This window comes from Chroicocephalus ridibundus, chromosome 8 (genome assembly GCF_963924245.1).
Source record: "Chroicocephalus ridibundus chromosome 8, bChrRid1.1, whole genome shotgun sequence".
In the NCBI taxonomy this organism is placed as follows: Eukaryota; Metazoa; Chordata; class Aves; order Charadriiformes; family Laridae; genus Chroicocephalus; species Chroicocephalus ridibundus.
In genome coordinates this window covers 33,840,243-33,857,295 of record NC_086291.1, presented here as the reverse complement: position 1 = coordinate 33,857,295, position 17,053 = coordinate 33,840,243, and the positions used below count along the sequence as shown (strand labels likewise).

Genomic DNA, 17,053 nt, shown 5'->3' with positions numbered 1-17,053 from the left:
CTCTGCAACACGGGCTGCTGCATCCATGGCTCCAGCCCCTCCCAAACCTCCGCAGTTTTCTTCCCATCGTCCTCCTATAAGTCGCCGCCACCACGGGAGAGGATGCGATGGAGGTTCAGATCTTCCTGCCTGTCAAGGACATGGGAAGTGGCCCAGGACCCCTCCGGGGGCTGACACGCACATCTGAACAACCCAGCTGGCCTTGGAAAGGGCTGTGGATGTAATGAAGTGAAGTCAAGCTTTTCGGCCCGGGGTCACAGGCGCTGCACTGATTTTGGGCTAGCACAGCCCAAACCCTATGAAGGGTAACACTTGTTTTCGCAACAGGACATCAGAGCAGAGCCGTGACACAGTCTCACACCCTCTAACAGTCCTGCGCTGAGGCCGGAGTGCTTATCCTCTTAAATTCCCAAAATGCACTCGAAGCAGCAACAGAGCCTTCTGACCAGCAGCTCTCAGACATTTTCTATGAACTACAGAAGATTTTATATATCGGCCACTCCAAAGGGAGCTCAAGGTACTCCAAGGTAGCTCAAAGTAGTTTGAGATGGAAGGTTTTCTTCTTTGTTTGCTATGTACACTTAGCACTTACTGTTAGTACCAGTCTCTCCTGATTTAGCATGGCATGTGGCACGTTTGCAGGGGATTCCTTGGAAATCACCCTGCAGATAACCAAGAAATCATCCCCCGAAGCTGTGACACAGTCAGGCTGACCCGTGTTTTCCAGTGTGCTACACAAAACAGTCGCAGACCTTCACAGATGAAATCAGCTAAATTAGCCCACGCCTGCTCATAAATCTCTTGCCAGAGCAGTGGGGAACAAGGTGAGCAACTCATTTATCTGCTAATGGGAACCGAGAGCCAAATTTCCCGACCACAGTGCCAAAACAGCAGGAAGGGCAGAAGACACCTGCAAGCGAAGCTCACGCTGCTTCTGCTGGATATTCTTGGGCAAGGCAGCAGAGGTAGAACATGATTTTGAGTATGGAAATGTGATCTCAGACACAAGGCATTAAGCTTTTTAACACACTTTTTGACCCAGCAAGTAATTAATTTTTGTAACACATAATTTTAATGTTACACTAATTAACCTTGAATTAGAATGAATTTTCTGACCATGACTGTCTATGGAAGCACTGATGACATCCACGGGCCATTTAATGATTAATGTTCTTGAACTCAACACCACTATCAAAGTCTAAAAGGGGGAAAGATACAATTTAAAACAATTGATAAACATGGAAATAACTTTAATTCATGTTTAGCATCCTTAGCTCATCTCTGGACTGGTAATTACTTAAGATGTAAGATTTCAGTTGGACAAATACCAAGTTTTTTTGCTACAGATGTTTATTTCAAAACAAAGAAGCACTACCTGCAATATGCACAACAGCAATAAGTACTTCAACAGATGATTTCAGTTTCTTTATATATGTGTAGAGGAATAATATTGTAATTACACAAGCGTAATCATTGTGCAATTACACGACAAAACAAAGGCATTTCCATCCTTTATATCAAAACTCACATTACAGGCTAGTGGCTGTCATAGGCTGGTTTGCGTTTGTCTCTGGACAAGCACAATCTCATTTTATTGGTACTGAACTTGGCTGAGACCAATAGAGGAAAACCAATTCTGTCAGCTCAGGGGTACTGCCGCACTGCGCGACTGGTCCCTGCCCGTGACACCGGAAGGCCGGTCCTGCTGCAAACATTGCCTTTTGAACAAGAAAAGAAACCGAAGCCTGATCATCTATAGTCATTAAAAATCTCCTTGTGCTATTTGCAGGAGTATGGATTTCAAGTCTTGGGCCAATTCCACTTTGGGTAATTACACTCTGCTTACCTATATATTTTCTCTGCAATTCTAAATGGATACAATATTTTCCAATTAGTGCCTTAAATGGCTCCGCATTGTAATTGTGCGCTATTAAAAAGCTGACGCGTTCCACCCGAGAAACGTCTGCATCCTTGCAGCATGCTATGCCGTAAACACGGGGCATAAGGGACTTCGGAGACATCCTGTGCAAGAGCATACCAGTTGATATGGAAGTATCTCAACATACTTACCATATAACAAAAAGCATTACTAAGAAACTTGTATTTAAAACAAGATAACATTCACTACTGTTTACATCAGACAAATTAAAACACTAAGGAGTTCTAGCTAATGTACTTACGCAGCTCTACAGCTACAAAGTCCACTTGTTTCCCACGTCTTCCTTAAAACAAACCTCAGCAATAAGGCAAACAAGCTGAACGTACAGTTCAACTCTCTGTATAGCACGGGTGTCACCTGTGCGCGTTGCAAAATCCTTTAGTCTGCACAGCTGCTGCTTTATATCAGCATATAGCATGCGTCTGTGTGTTTAAATAACATGGCAAAAATCTTAAGGGCCACAGATTGAGCTTCCCCAAAACAGTTCCCATATGACTATTTCATTAAGCAGCGAGAGACTCAGAGCAACACAAATAATTTCGTATCGGAAAGCACTGCAGTAGCGAGGTCTTGACTAAATGCAATCAAACATCAAGGTACTCCCTCCATGCAACTCAAACACACAACAGTTGCTGCAGAAGTTACTTGAGAGGATGCACTTCCCCCTGCCTTTGAAGTATTTAATAAAAAAAGCATAAAAATAGCCCCAGTGCACTAACCCTGCCTCTTAAATCTTCTGTGCTTTGCTTGGGTAACCGCTGCCAGCTTGGCCAGCTTCTGCAGCAGTTTCTCAAGCCAACAGCACATCAATTTTGCTCAGCTCCAAGTCACAGGGTGTTCACAAACAAAGCACAGGACAGGGATTTGTCTCAGATAGACCGAGTCTCGGCAGACAAACGGATGGGAATGATTTTCACATCAATTAGCCAATGCAGAGAAAGAGGAGAACAAAGCCAAACTGAATGGATGTGCTACAATATTAAGCTATACTTCTAGGCATGTTGTTTGCAGCTGGAATGGCTGTAGAGTGATGAGAGCCACTCTAACTTGTGGCAAGTGTTTTATTACTGGTAATTAAGAAGAGAGAGATATATATATAGAATGGCTGCATCCCCCTGTGACAGCAAAAACAGTGAACGGAAGGGTCGTCGTTGTGATTATACAGGTAAACTCCAGATTTGATTCGGGAGTCAATCACTTCCAGAGCTCTGAAACATTTGGGGAAGTTTTTCTAATGGGAGAAAGCCTGTAAATCCAGAAGTACGAGATCCTTCTTCAAACCCATTTTTCCCCCCCCGTCCTTTCCTTGGCAAGCTGGCAGCAATTTGGCACTTGCCGTCTCAAAAGCACGAGGATCGGGGACTAAGCGAGCATCATTTCAGACGCCTTTTGTTAAAGTTTTGGCAAGGGCTTAAATACTGCACACAGGTAACATGCTTGTTTGCTGGGATTTCTCCAATGATTAAAAAAAATAATAAATATTTCTCTATCTACAACCTCCCCAGCCTTTGGCACAAATTACAAAAGCAACTCATCTATACCTTTGAACAGTTTCTGGTTTGTTAAAAAGTTGAAGAAATACTGTTCTCAAAAAGGCAGGAAGCAATCCACGCTACCGGGATGTGCCTGCGGCGACTTCACAGCCACAGTCCATTTCTTATTTCATTAGTCCTGCTGACATACGCAAGAGAAACGGCTTGTTTTTAGTCTGTGCTACTTCTTCTAAGTGAATGCAAGCTATTCTGTTGAACTCTGGGCAATTTAGATACAGTAAATGGAAGCCGGTACATGATTACTGTCATTAGATTCTTTGTTTAATTCTAAATTGAAGTTTATTATATCCAAACTGTTAGCAGGTATGCTGGCTTGAATGCTCTACATGAGGATCTTTATTTCTTGTGGGGAGAAGACCACTTATGCTTTGAAAGTTACCAAGCGCATCTATCTAAGCCCCAGAGATTTCGATTGCCCTTTTTTAAACCCTATTGATTTGAGTAAGTTGGCTTGTCCCCATTTTACGTTTTAATTCTTGATTTCTTTTCTCCTTTTGCTAACTTATTTCAGGTTTGCACAAAATGAGGGGACACAATTAGATACAGTACTAACGCATCACATAAAAATAAAATCTAAACACGTTACAACCTCAGTCAAGGCTTTATTGTACAAGGAAAGGCTGAGCCCAGCATCTTTGCAGTTTAGCATGAGGCTATTTGGTGCTTCAGTAGATTTTGTTTCCTAACAAGTTAACTCTTTGTATGTATTTCTGCTGCCATTTTAAATTTATAGGCATTTAAATCAAAGGACTGACAGCATGAGTTATGTTCAGAGGGCTAGGAGAGGCATCTTTTGGATATGGCAGGATGTATTTATACAGTAACACTAAAAGAGTTAATAAAAACGACAAGATTATGCTTGCATACACTTCACTCTACCAAAGGCTCGGTCTGGGTTATCTCCAGTCTAAAATGGGTTCTAAAACTTCAATCAACCGGCATGATACTGGAAAATAAGCTACCCTACGTGAAGAACACGTTTGGATACCAAACAACATTGGTAATGGTTTCAGCTCCTTAACATGACATGAAATATTTCTTTCAGATTTTTCTTTTTGGTATGCTAATTTTTTTTTTTTTTTGGACCAGTTAGAGAAAAGCCTAAGGAAGCCAGCACGGAATAAAAAAGTTCTTACTTCCCTGTTTGAGCATTTGCTGAGGTAAGCCAAAAATCACCGAGTCTGTGAGAATTTCATCTCTGAGGGAATTTTGCACCAGGGGGAATCTTCCCCTGAGCCCTTCACAAGCAGGCAGCCTTTTCAGCTCCTCTCTCTGCCGAAGCAATTCCGTACTCTGCAAGAGTCATGTGCTAATACCCATTAGTTCAGAACTAGGTCTCCTCTTACATCAGAGACTCATGGATAATTCCCAAAGAGGATGTCACCTGGCATTTTTCAGATCTGGCTCTAAACAGATCTAAAATATCTCAGCCCTCTTTCACAAAATATTTTGATTTTTTTTTTTTTAAAACTCCAAAATTTATTTGGCTGAAAACAAGCACATTTGCTGCTTGAATACAAAGTGAGGTACAAGCTTCTGGAGGCTTCTAACTATGCAAGAGCAGCTGAGCAGTGGAAACGAAGCAATGCTAGCAATAAGTGTATAATAACATCATGCAAGTGTGTGATCCCCAAAATGAGCTTTTATTAATGAAAGGATTCCAGCCACGTTCTGTGGGACTGCCCTGGACATTTACTTCTGTAACCTGTGATCGGCAGAAGGAGGGATGGAGCTCGACAACAGCGCTGTTGCAGCCACTGTGTGGCACATGACAGTTTCAGTTCATTGAATTTATGATGTGAAATTCCAACCCTGATTGTGAACACCCTCCCCTCCTCTGAAAATTAATTCACATGAATTCCTGATTAATAATAAAAGGCCGTGCCATCAGCATTCAGAGCCCCAGCCGGGGCTGTCATGGCTCAGAGGGCAGAAATCTGCTTAGAGCTACAGGAGAACCCAACTGAATTTGTGGCGTCTCAGTCTATGAATGTGTAAGCACTTCATCTGTTCACCAAAACACAATGTGCTGGAAAGCAGCGGGCAAAAGTAGCTGTACGTACGATGGACCAGGAGCAGGGCTAGGTGGCAGTATGCAAGCATCGAAACCAAGGCGGTAAAGCTGGTACTGCTATGTTTCCTGAAGGATGAATAGGAAAAACCGTCCACACCAGGGTGTTTACTTTTACCAAGAAATGGATCAAGCCAAATCGCAATTTTAGACAAATATCTTTTTCTTGGGGTTTCTGGCAATGCCTGTATCACCTCCCTATGGGGAAAATGATGTTTTGAGTTTGATGAGCAGGGAAAAAACCAGACAATGTCACTGCTTTTGTGAAGCTGGAAAGCCTGTGGCACTCATGTGCCTTCTGCTTGGGAACGACGAAAAGCTGATGGCACAGCAGAAACCCTCCTTCACCCATGGACAGAGTTCATCATTCAAAAAAAGCCATTTCCCTCACTTCCTACTTCTATTTGACCACTTTTTGCATACAAGGTGGGGAAAAGGGGGTATTCAGAAGATCTTATTCTGCAAGTGGCTGCTGGTGTTGCTGAAAATAACATAGAAAGTAAGTTTCTGGTATGCTACAGCATCGCAGTCAGTACATCCACACTACCAGAAATCCAGTGGAAAGTTAGTTTCAAATAGATTATCCCTGTCTTGATGACCAAATGTTTGTCCAACTGTTTAGTACCTTGTTCTAACAGCCCTAACCAGGGAATTTTGAAAAGGAGCAGCACTGAATGAATAAACAAAACAATTAAAAGACTGACAGTGCTCATCTTTTTCTCCATACCTCCTCATCTGTGACGTTCACATCCACTTTTTTTGATCGAATGGCTTTGGTTACATAGTCAATGTTGTTTTCTCTGCAGTAATCAAAAATGTTCTTGTCCTCTTCCCTATTCAGGAAACAAAAGCAAAAGGAGCATCATGTTACTGCACAACACAAAGGCCACATGCACATCATACGCTCTGACTTTGGTACAGACGTTTTAATAGTATCACTGGACTGAAATAGACACCTAGTATTGCACATGTAGAACAATATGGTTTTTTTTTTTTCCCCAAGGTAAGAGACAGAAGATCCTGCTTCCTAAAAAACAAAGGTTGTTTTTAAACAATATTATGCCAGGACAAAAGTCAGCTTACTTCTGTAAATTGCACAAGAAGTCTATAAAGTTAGCCAGCAAAAAATCACATTCCAGTCCTGGTACAAATCACTGCGATCCCACAGAAGGTAAAAGGCTAAAGCTGCTCTTCTCCCCGCTATACAAACTTGTAACAGCCACACGAGGTCACACCAAAGACCCTTCTGATGCCATCCATCTCAGACAGTGGCCACTAACGGTGGCTTGGAGAAAAAAGCAGATGAAACAGGACACACGCAAAGTAATCTGGCCCTGGTTAGATCCTCCCAGCTTCAGAAACGGAGTGACTTAAGGATTTCTGTAGCTAGAGGCTGCATCCAGACGAGATTTTTATCAGCCTTTTCCAGGTCCTTTTTCCACTCTGTTCTGCTCTTTAGCCCGCTCATACTCTTGGCCTCTCTAAAGGACGAGCTCCACAACTTAGCATTTTGTGTGTGAAGGGGTGAACACTGGGCAAGTGCTTTCTCATGGTGACTTCAAAACAGGTGCCTGCTATTATTGGATACTCTTTGATAAGTGATTCTCCAGGTATTTGTGAAATCTTTGGTGTTTGTCTTGGAATCTGACCACAGGGCTTGGTTTTTCCTAATTTTTTTTTTTTTTTAATTTACCACCCTGCAAGTGACCTAATTGCACTCCTCCTTTTTTTTGTTGACAGTGTTAGGACAAACTTGACGGTGATCTCTGCTCAGAGCAGCAGGCTGGTGTATGGAGAGGGACTGGCACAGGTCTGTGCCAGGATGCCAGGGCGTCCTCGCTTACACCTACCTGCAGGCAGAAAGATCAAGTTGTGGTGTCACAGGTGCTTGAGTTATACCTATAGCTTCTTCTACAGCTAGAAGTAATACCCTGGCTTCAGACCCAGTAAAACTTCTATTCTTACCAGCCAACCAAACCTGTAATGAAGTTAAGGCCTTTCACGGATTCTTAAAACATTACAAAAGAGCTTTGTATGAGTGACTGGAGCTACAGCGCTTCGTGGCAGTTGCTCTGTCACCCTTAAAGTAAAGAAGTTTTTCCTCGTGTTGAGATGGAATTTCCTGTGTTCCAGCTTGTGCCTGTTGCCCCTTGTCCTGTTGCCTGGCACCACTGAAAAGAGTCAGGCCCCATCCTCCTGACACTCACCCTTTAGATATTGACAAGCACTGATGAGGTCCCCTCTCAGTCTTCTCTTCCCCAGGCTGAGCAGACCCAGCTCTCTCAGCCTTTCCTCATCAGACATGCTCCATTCCCTTATCTTTGTAGTCCTCCACTGGACTCTTTCCAGTAGTTCCCTGTCTTTCTTGAACTGGGGAGCCCAGAACTGGACACAGTACTCCAGATGTGGCCTCACCAGGGCAGAGCAGAGGAGGAGGATGACCTCCCTCGACCTGCTGGCCACACTCTTTTTAATACACTGTAGGAGACCATTGGCCTTCTGGTCCACAAGGGCACATTGCTGGCTCACGGACCCATCAGCATTGCTATGGGACTTGGCAGCTTCACAAGAGTTAAACACAAAACAGTTGCCTCTCGTGACATCTCCAGTTTCACCTTAACTTAAGACAGTCTGGGATGTTCAGCAGAACTCAGACCCGACAGCCTCAAAGGAAATTTGTCATAAAAAAAATTGTTGCTGGAGAAAGTCAAACCCACCAGGGAGGTCATTCTGTTGTGGGCCTTTTGGGCAGGAGAGAACCACCTCTGCAACACAATGGGTCAGTTCGAGAACCGATCCCCTGGTGCTAAAAGGCAACTCCTATTCATCTGCACTGCTCTTGAACCTCACAGGCTGAAGAGCATCAGAGCAAGGAAAAGTACAATCTAAATGTTATTTGCATTTCTGAGCAATGGGTTACAAACAAAAAGTGATGCTCTTCAACCTGTAGTCCCCAGAAAAATGAAAACACCAATGTCACCAAGATCATGTTCCCTGCTCCCATCAGGACAGGCAGAGCTCCATGACTCAACTTTTATTTCTACTCTTATTATTACACACCTGGCTTACTAAGCTATGGTCTGTTCTTCAGACCTCAAGCATCCCTTTTCTTCCTCAGTGCCAGTAAAAGGTGGGGAAAAATGTACTGATATTTAGCTCCTGTGCTAAAGTGCTGCTTTCCCCAGAGCAATAACTTCCTCTGACCTCTCTCGCACGTTGCTCCTTTAGTAGCACTGTTCTCCTGCACACCACCCCTGTTCTTTATATACAAAGAGTCCTTCCTGATAGCCAACTTGCACCTTTCTGGCAGAGCCAGATGCTGCACAAGATTTCACGGTCCATGTATAGGCCTAGGGACATTACAGAAGTCTTCCAGGTTCTTAACCAGCCTCTCATGAACTCATTTGCTGGACGTCTTGTCTGTACACTACACATGCTCCTGGGAAATAGATCACTGCATGCTTTAGATGCAATTACTTTGAAATCTGGGGGGGGAAACAAAAGAATCCCATGGCGGGATTAGAAAAGGCAAAAGCTTATATTGCTCGAGATGGAACTTGACAGATTCATGATGGAGGTTATGAGACATGCCTGCCCCCACTAACAAGGGCTGACTTGATGTGCTGGGAAGTCCCTCTAGTCCTACCTTGTTAGTCCAACCTCTCAAACACACCCGTAGCTGCTGAAAGCAGCCCTTTGGGTGAAGCTGCTTTTCAGACAACACTGTATAGTAACTTGGTTCCAGCAGCTTTTTCCCCCATTACACTTTGTTTATTAGAGATTACTCTTTCTTCCGTAACACCAAAGCAGAGCCCAGTCTCTCCTTGCTAGAAAAGTCCACAACCATCCTCAGTTACTCCTGGATGATCTTCCATGTCACAAACGCAAGCCAGAGGTACCAGCAGAGCAGAAGGTACGTGGCAGCGGTAAAGCGACCGTGCTCCATGGGGAGCGTGCTGCGGGGTCTGCACCAGCAGAGAGAGGGAACATTAATACTGACACAGCAAAACCAGGCAATCTTCCTACCACAGCCTCCAGACAAGACTCCTACAGTCTTTTCCCAAGGATATTATAGTCTGTAAGGTGGAAATGACATGACACAGCTATTTGGATATGATTTAGCTTTTCTGGAATAACCACCTCTGCAAATGCTCTATATACCCCCCCTTCCAAAAAACCACTTTTCTTTCAGAGGTCTCCACAATGGAATTTATCCAGAATAGCAATTTCCCCACATGAAGATATGGTTTTGGGAAATTTTGTCTTTCTGCTTGCATTTATCGGTCAAGCTTTAAACCATTCCTCTGTTCCTGATGCCTCCTTTAGAATGAACATTAGCATATATTATCTACAACTTCTCTATAGATATTGCCAAAGAGAAATGAGCCCTTTCCTGAATAGATTTGAGAGAAGTCCATATAGTCCTAAGAAAGACATCTTGTCTGCAAACCAAATAATCACATTTAAATGTCTGCATTAATTAAAACAATTTGATCTAGTCACATGCCAAAACCAGGAAGGGAAATGGAGAAAAGAGCTCAGAGGAGTTAAAACCATTTTAAAGATTTTTGGAGGGACCAACACTGAGGAAAAAGCTCGGCTTGAATGGTAAATGGAATAAAGATAAGTTACTGTTATTTGCTGACTTTGCATTCAAAACCACACAGGGCAAGTAAGGAACATAGCTTGAGAACCTTGCAGCTCAGGGTTGGGGTTTTTCCCCCCCTTTATTGCACATGTGTGCACGCGTACATGCTGAATAATCCCTCCACCGTAGTAGCTACAGGAAAACAAAAAGGATGCCGTGTTTTTATCAGACCAGTTCCCAGCAGGAATTCGCATTCCCCATAAAACTGGTAGGAGTCAGCAGCAAGGGCTAGAAACTGGTAGAAACAGTCTGAAAACCACACAGACAGAGAGACATCAGAAATACAAAAGTGACACTGCAAAGACATTGCTCAGATAATGTTGGGGGTGGCTGGGTGGGGGACGGAGACGAATGATCCCATGGCATTTGTATCAGTGTTTTCAGAAAAAAAAAAATAAATCTTCATTTAAGTAGAAATACAGCATTCGAGACATCTTCAGATGGGAAAGACCATAAAACTCAACCTAATGGAGATGTGCACAACTATTTAAAACTTGTAGCTAAAAGGAAGACTGAGACGCAATTTTGTTTCCATGTCACATTGTCTGATATACAAGCAACAGCACTTTTTGTTGAGCTAAAAAAAAAAAAAGAGTCTTCAAATCAGTGACCACTTGACTGTCAGTAAAAGCAGCGAATATGTTTATAATTATTTCTTGAGGATGGCCAGAAGGGTTTCTCTTCTCCCTTGCTGACACATGTTCAACTCCCAAAGCTAATTTCTTCTGCTCTCCCCCATCCCCAGTAAGAGATGCTAACTCTGATTTAATGTCGAGCTGAAGCCTCTCTGTTGCCTGCAGGTAACACATGGGCAGCTTTACCACCCTTGAATAAAAGGATGTGGAATGACTTAAACCAAGCCATCTCTTCCCAGGCCTGGAAGGCTTCATAAGCTGTCCAAAACAGACGTTTTGAGCCTACCGTTATTAAACAGCTCATGGGAAAGATCTGCCACTGGTTAATCAGCCTTCACTTCTTACCTGGAGTGCTATGAACCTATTTACTTCCTAAACAGCCACCGAGACTGCCATGAAAAAGGGCACAGAAGAGACACTGAAATTCAGATATTCCGCTTGTGCGCGGAGAGCATCCTCCAGGTTTGCCGCGTCCCCTTCCTCCCCCCTCGCAGGTTACCTCCAGCACAAAGCTCTGGGCAGGGGGCTGCGATCAGGTGCTAGTTTGGGCGTCCTCTCCCCTTTTTCCCAGGGCTGGTCCAAGCCATGTCCCAGCGGAGCGGCCCCGGTTGCCACTAACAGGTGGCTTTGCCTGTCCAGCTTGGCACACTGCAGCCGGGAGAGCGGGAGCGCGGCAGAGCGGAGCAGGCAGCGCACAGGGAGCTGAGAGACACTCGCAACACTTACTGTTTATGTCAAGGCCCTCGGCCCCCAAGGGACCCATTTTCACATAATCTATAATTATCTCTTCGCTTTAATCGCCTCGTCACTTCTGAGGCTCTCCTGGGCACAGGAAGAGGAAAAGCTCATTAACTGAACCTTTTCTCCTCTCTCCAGCCACCCATAGCTTTTAATTGCTTGGTGTTGTTATTATCTATCAGTGCAACTGGGATCATTTTCATAAGAAAGGGTGGTGGGAGGGAGGGAGGCAGGAGCGGGTCCCTGAGGTATGCACCACAGACAAACCTTTGCTTTCTCAATTATTTATGCCAGCTGAGGTTTTACAAGCTGAATAAATCCATAACTCAAGTTTATTTTGAGCCGGCAGGCTGTCCCGGGGGAAGTGTTGCCCACTTGCTGGCACACTCGCGTGCCGTCCTCTGAGAGCAGCCGGGACATAGCGAGACACGTGTCATCCAATTCCCCACCCGTTGCTGCGCTGCGCCACGCACTTTGGCAGATTAGTGGCAGCACCAGAGGGGAGGCGGCCGTGCAAACCCCAAACAGGAGCCGCCACCGAAGGATGAGCTCTCCCAAAGGGAAGGCAGGCCGAGCCCAGCTGCCCCTTTGCACAACAAAGCGAAGCCCCAAGGGTCACCGCTCCGGGGACAATAAAAAGGGGGTGGGAAAGCAATAAACTTGGCAATCATCTTGAAGTCAGGGACTTGACTGCTAAAGATCACCAGAAGAGCATCCATTTCTAAATAACACTGACCTGAAAAAAATACCAACCCCAAGCCCAGCTGCCTGGACCCGCAGGTGTTTTGTTTGAGACGCGCCACGGCTGAGCACGCCAGGGGCTGCGTGGGCTCCGCACAACCGGGAAAGCTCTTCCGCAGGGATTGCACAGCCCGGCATTTGTGCAAGCGACAGACATCTGCGGCACAACCACCCAAACGCATGCACAATACCAGCCCGAGCCCGTAATTCCCAACATGGCAAGGATGCCTGCCTCCCACACCTCCGCAGCTTTGCGCTGCCGACAGTGAGGACGAAGGGAGAGAACAAAATCCCAGTCGTGCTCCGGAGCGCTGGGCTCGTCTCAAAAGCTGTCGCCGCTCCAAAGCGGCATCCTTGCAATGGATGCTGGAAACAGCTCTTTAAAATTCAGCAGCCTTTGTGCCTGACCACACGCAGCGACCTCTGGTATTTTCTGCCAAAACAGTTCATTTGTCTCACACAACAACTAATCAATTCCTGAGGCCATCCATCACGGGGGCTCGTGCGAGCCGGCCCGGCAGCGGGGCCAGATGGCGGCTGCGTTAGTGGGATTAATAAAATTCTGATAGATTACATGGCATCAAGCAGGCTCCCAAATAACGAGGGGTGCCCGCTCTGCACCCTGATCCTAAATGAAGCCCCACTCGCGGCCAGGGTCACTCCCAAGCATTATGGGAAAGAATGGAAGTTTCTACCAGAGAAGGGCTTCTCCAGCATCCCTCGGCAATGCGTAAAGCTTAGCTCAGGGAGGCCTCTGTGCCGACCTGGCACACCGAGGCCACATGGAAGTAGCCCACGGCAGAATGCAGGAGGGCTCCTCCAGTGGAAGGGGAATGGGACACAGACGTTTGGCAACATTATTTTGCATTCTCCATCTGCCAAGTCAATGCTTTCGTTCCCTGGAAACACTTGTAAACTGCCTACCCCCTCATCCCTGCTTGAAAGTTGAATTTCCAATGCTACAGTATTTTTGGCATCTCCCTCAGTTTGTGTCTTAGATTAGATTTATATGGGTGACACATCAGTCAACCTCATCTCACCGCTCATTTCCCAGGTTTGTGAAACTGTAATTATAGCTATTTGATCATGAAAAAGCACAACTACTACTGCTTTTGTTCTGGTAATAAGATCAGAAAACAGGCATAAAGCTTTATGCAGCAGTAAAAAGCCCACTGCTATACCCAGCCGGAAATCACAGGTAATTTCTAAATCCTCCTTCCAGAGGAACCTCCAAGTCCCATCATCAGTCACCAGCACGCATTATTTTTATGTAATGCCCAAAGTGAGAGAAGTGATTTGCAGAGAAACACAGAGGCAGAGCACTATGCTAATACATTCTGCAACTGCTCCCCATTAGTCACTGGGGGTACTTGCGCTCTTTATTGCCAGGGTTTATTAATGACTCTTAATTGATGACCAGTGCCCAGCACCCCAAAGTAAATAACTGCTATGCCTCATTAGCTCAAGAGACCTTATCCTGATTTGAGGATTGATCTATGAACACACAAATTGCACTGATTTAACCGAATCTCTTTCTAAATTGATTTAATTAGATCGGTATAACCTGTTTCTATGGATGCTCTTGAATTTATTTGGAATCAGTGCAACATACTTCTGTGAGCCAGAATGACCATTTTTCTATCTTGTTCTCAAAGCAGAAACATTTGAGATAATTAGCGATATGGCAAAATCAGCCCTGGCACCATCCCAGTTCCTCCTCCTTCTGATCCACCCGACCTTAGGGTAGGGTATGGTTACTCCACTTTGTCCAACATTTACAGATTTGCACCCTAAAACCCAAGCATTTCATTCCATAAAAGGAATATAAGCATTATTTATGCCTAATTTTAAACACTCAGTTTGAAAGCAATGACATTGCTGCTTCGCTTGATAATTTACCATTGATGGTAAACTAGTGGTTCACAATATTTAAAACAAGATCTCTCATCTTCTTGTTACATAGCAGTAGCTTGGAGGAGGTTAATTATTTGACAAACTGTTCAAAAGCTTCTGGTAAGAAGAAAATAAGCGAACCTGCTTAGGTGAACCTTCAAAACTCTGCACTTGCATTCTTGTCCGTCTCCTGGTGCAAGGCGAGGTTGGGAAGATGCCGGGCTCCAGATAAATTAGACAGCCTTTTCCTGCCTTTGCATCAGCGGAATCCTAAACGGGCATATGGTAGGCTGTGTTTGGCAGAGCAATGCCTGCTAAGAAATTGCTTTCAGCGGTCTGTCAGAACCCAGGGCTGATGAGAACCTCAAGTTTTAGATTTAGTATACAAAATAAGATATTTATTTTTGTTGCTTATTCCGGGCTTCCTCAATAGGATAAATACTTTGTAATTACAGGATCATATCAACAGCCCTGGGAAACAGGGACTAAAGTGGTTTGATTTACGTTCCAGTTTTTGCAACCTTGTGGTAAAGCTTCAGTAAGGCCCACCGTAGACAACTGAGCCAACAAACAGCCTGCACCAAAGTTTCTTTTCTCAGCTCTTAGGTTTCAAAGCAGTATACACATACACACTGAACTTTCAGCATGGGACTTACCAGTAACTATCAATGTGTTTTATGCTGGCTCAAGCTATTAAGTTTTCTTTCCCCTTAAACATTTTCATTTTCTTCCTCTACAGAAAATGCCATATTTTTTTTTAAGACTACATTCTATTCACAAATGCACTTAAGTATTACTGAGTGCTAATCTTACAGTCTTGTATCAGTCACAGCTGCAGAAAAGCCACCCTTCTCAGGTGAGTGGTATTACTATCAAACCAATTCACTCCACACTTTAAATAAACTTGGATGCAAATTCAACATCTAGGGCCATCCTTCTTTGGCTCACCTGCTTGCAGATTTTGTACCAGTGCAATTTTGCTGTTTAGGACTACGCTTTTACTATTGTAATTATCACTGTTAGAGATGTGCCTATACTTGCACACATTTATTCCCTGTTGTAGTAAGAGAATGAACAGTAGAAAAAAGCCTTAATACCTGGGCAACCGAGAAATTGGAAGCTGTACAATTTGCACGTAGGCAAGGTTGTGACGACACTTGCTCACTTTCTACCTTGCAACTGAAAACACTGATGCCTGTGAGGAAAGCAGTACTAATGGACCACATGAGTTTCCATTCTGGCAGCACAGTCTGGAGACTTCATTTCATAGAATCATAGAATCTTCATGGATGGAAAGGGCCTCTGAGATCATCGAATCCAACCATACACACATGCACATAAAAAAACACCCCAAAAAACCAAACAAAAAACCAACAACAACCTACAGTCTCTGCCCTTCAAAGCATGCCCTGAAGACGTTTCTTAAATACCTCTAGGGATGGTGACTCAACCACCTCCCTGGGCAGGCTGTTCCAGTGCCTGACCACTCCTTCAGTAAAGTAATTCTTCCTAATATCTAATCTAAACCTCCCCTGCCCCAGCTTCAGACCATTTCCTCTGGTCCTGCCATTATTCACCTGGGAGAAGAGGCCAACACCCACCTCTCTCCAACCTCCTTTCAGGTAGTTGTAGAGGACAATGAGGTCTCCCCTCAGCCTCCTCTTCTCCAAGCTAAACATGCCCAGCTCCCTCAGCCTCTCCTCATATGGCTTGAGCCTCTCCTCATATTTAACTCCCTTTCAGCAGAATCATCCTATTCCAGCTGAGTCAGAGACTACATCTGCCCACAGTCAGTATAGCTATGCTATACTAAACATACGTGCTGTATGTTCCTCATGGTATGTTTGGGGAAAAAAAAAAATGCATTTGGAGCTGTATTGGGAGCTTCAAGTCCTGCACAAGTCATGTTCTTATAGAAATAAAAACCAAAAATATGACAAGAAGATTTAGACTAGTGAAGCCAACCAGGGCAAACTCTGTTTTCCTGTATATTGTGCTGTATTTCATACAAAAGGAGGGGCACAGGCAGTACTTTGGATAGCCAAGCCTCCCAAAGCACTGTAGGACTAAGCATAGCTCACACTGAGCACCCAACACTGGGCAGTACTGAGATGTTCCACTCCTAAAAGAACAGCTAGAACATGAAGGATGTTGGCTGAGACCAACTTGGACAGAGCAGGGAAGAAAAGCAGCTTGTGGCTAGCAGAAGCGCTATTCCTCAAACAGTGTGTTAAACCAAGGTCATACCTGACCACCTCTGGTCAAGGTCCAGGCAACAGTTAAAGATGTTGGCTCCCCGTGCGAGGTGGAGAAGGCTACTCCTGGCCAATTGTTCCATCTCGCTATAAATCCGATTGCAACACTGAGGGAAGCGCCTGCAATACTGCCGAGCACAAAGCTGCCGCCGTATTTGCTCACTCAGAATGCAGCCATACCAATTCGTACCCAAGCTCCTTGCAAAGGGTTTGGAGCCACCTGCTCGAGATTTATTTTTCATTAGGTTGTGACAACAAGTCAAAGAAATGCTGTGTTAAGAGTTCTAACACTTCAGGAAAGTTCCCAGCAAGCCTGGGAGGCTGTGTCTAGAGAAATCAGCGTTTATCTATTAATTTCCTGGGACTAAAATGACGCAAGACATTCAATAAAATAAATGGGATCACATACACATAAATGGGTGACCGCAACACAACAGCAAACACCGCTCAAAAATTCAGTCTTCCCTGACTGTTCATCTTCACTAAAAATGTGATGTGTATTCTGAAAGATCCTCCAGACAATCGTTTAGGTATTGGAGTTAATATTATACCCATGATTAGTAGTCTGGAACAGTAAAAA

At 44.4% G+C, this 17,053-nt stretch overlaps 1 protein-coding gene across 18 annotated transcripts in view; it reads right to left on the bottom strand.

Annotated features, from left to right (window-relative positions):
• Window positions 1–17,053, bottom strand: part of ACBD6 (acyl-CoA binding domain containing 6) — a 90,869-nt gene that overhangs the window by 46,201 nt on the left and 27,615 nt on the right. For 17 of the 18 annotated variants that reach the window (XR_010072284.1, XR_010072285.1, XM_063344244.1 and 14 more), the window contains exon 5: window positions 6,291–6,396. The exons of the other annotated variant lie outside the window; for it this stretch is intronic. Coding sequence is in view for 15 of the 17 variants with exons in the window: in XM_063344244.1 (XP_063200314.1) it covers window positions 6,291–6,396 (106 nt within the window). In the remaining 2 variants the exon portion in view is untranslated. The remainder of the gene's footprint in view (window positions 1–6,290; window positions 6,397–17,053) is intronic. 18 annotated transcript variants of the gene reach the window in all.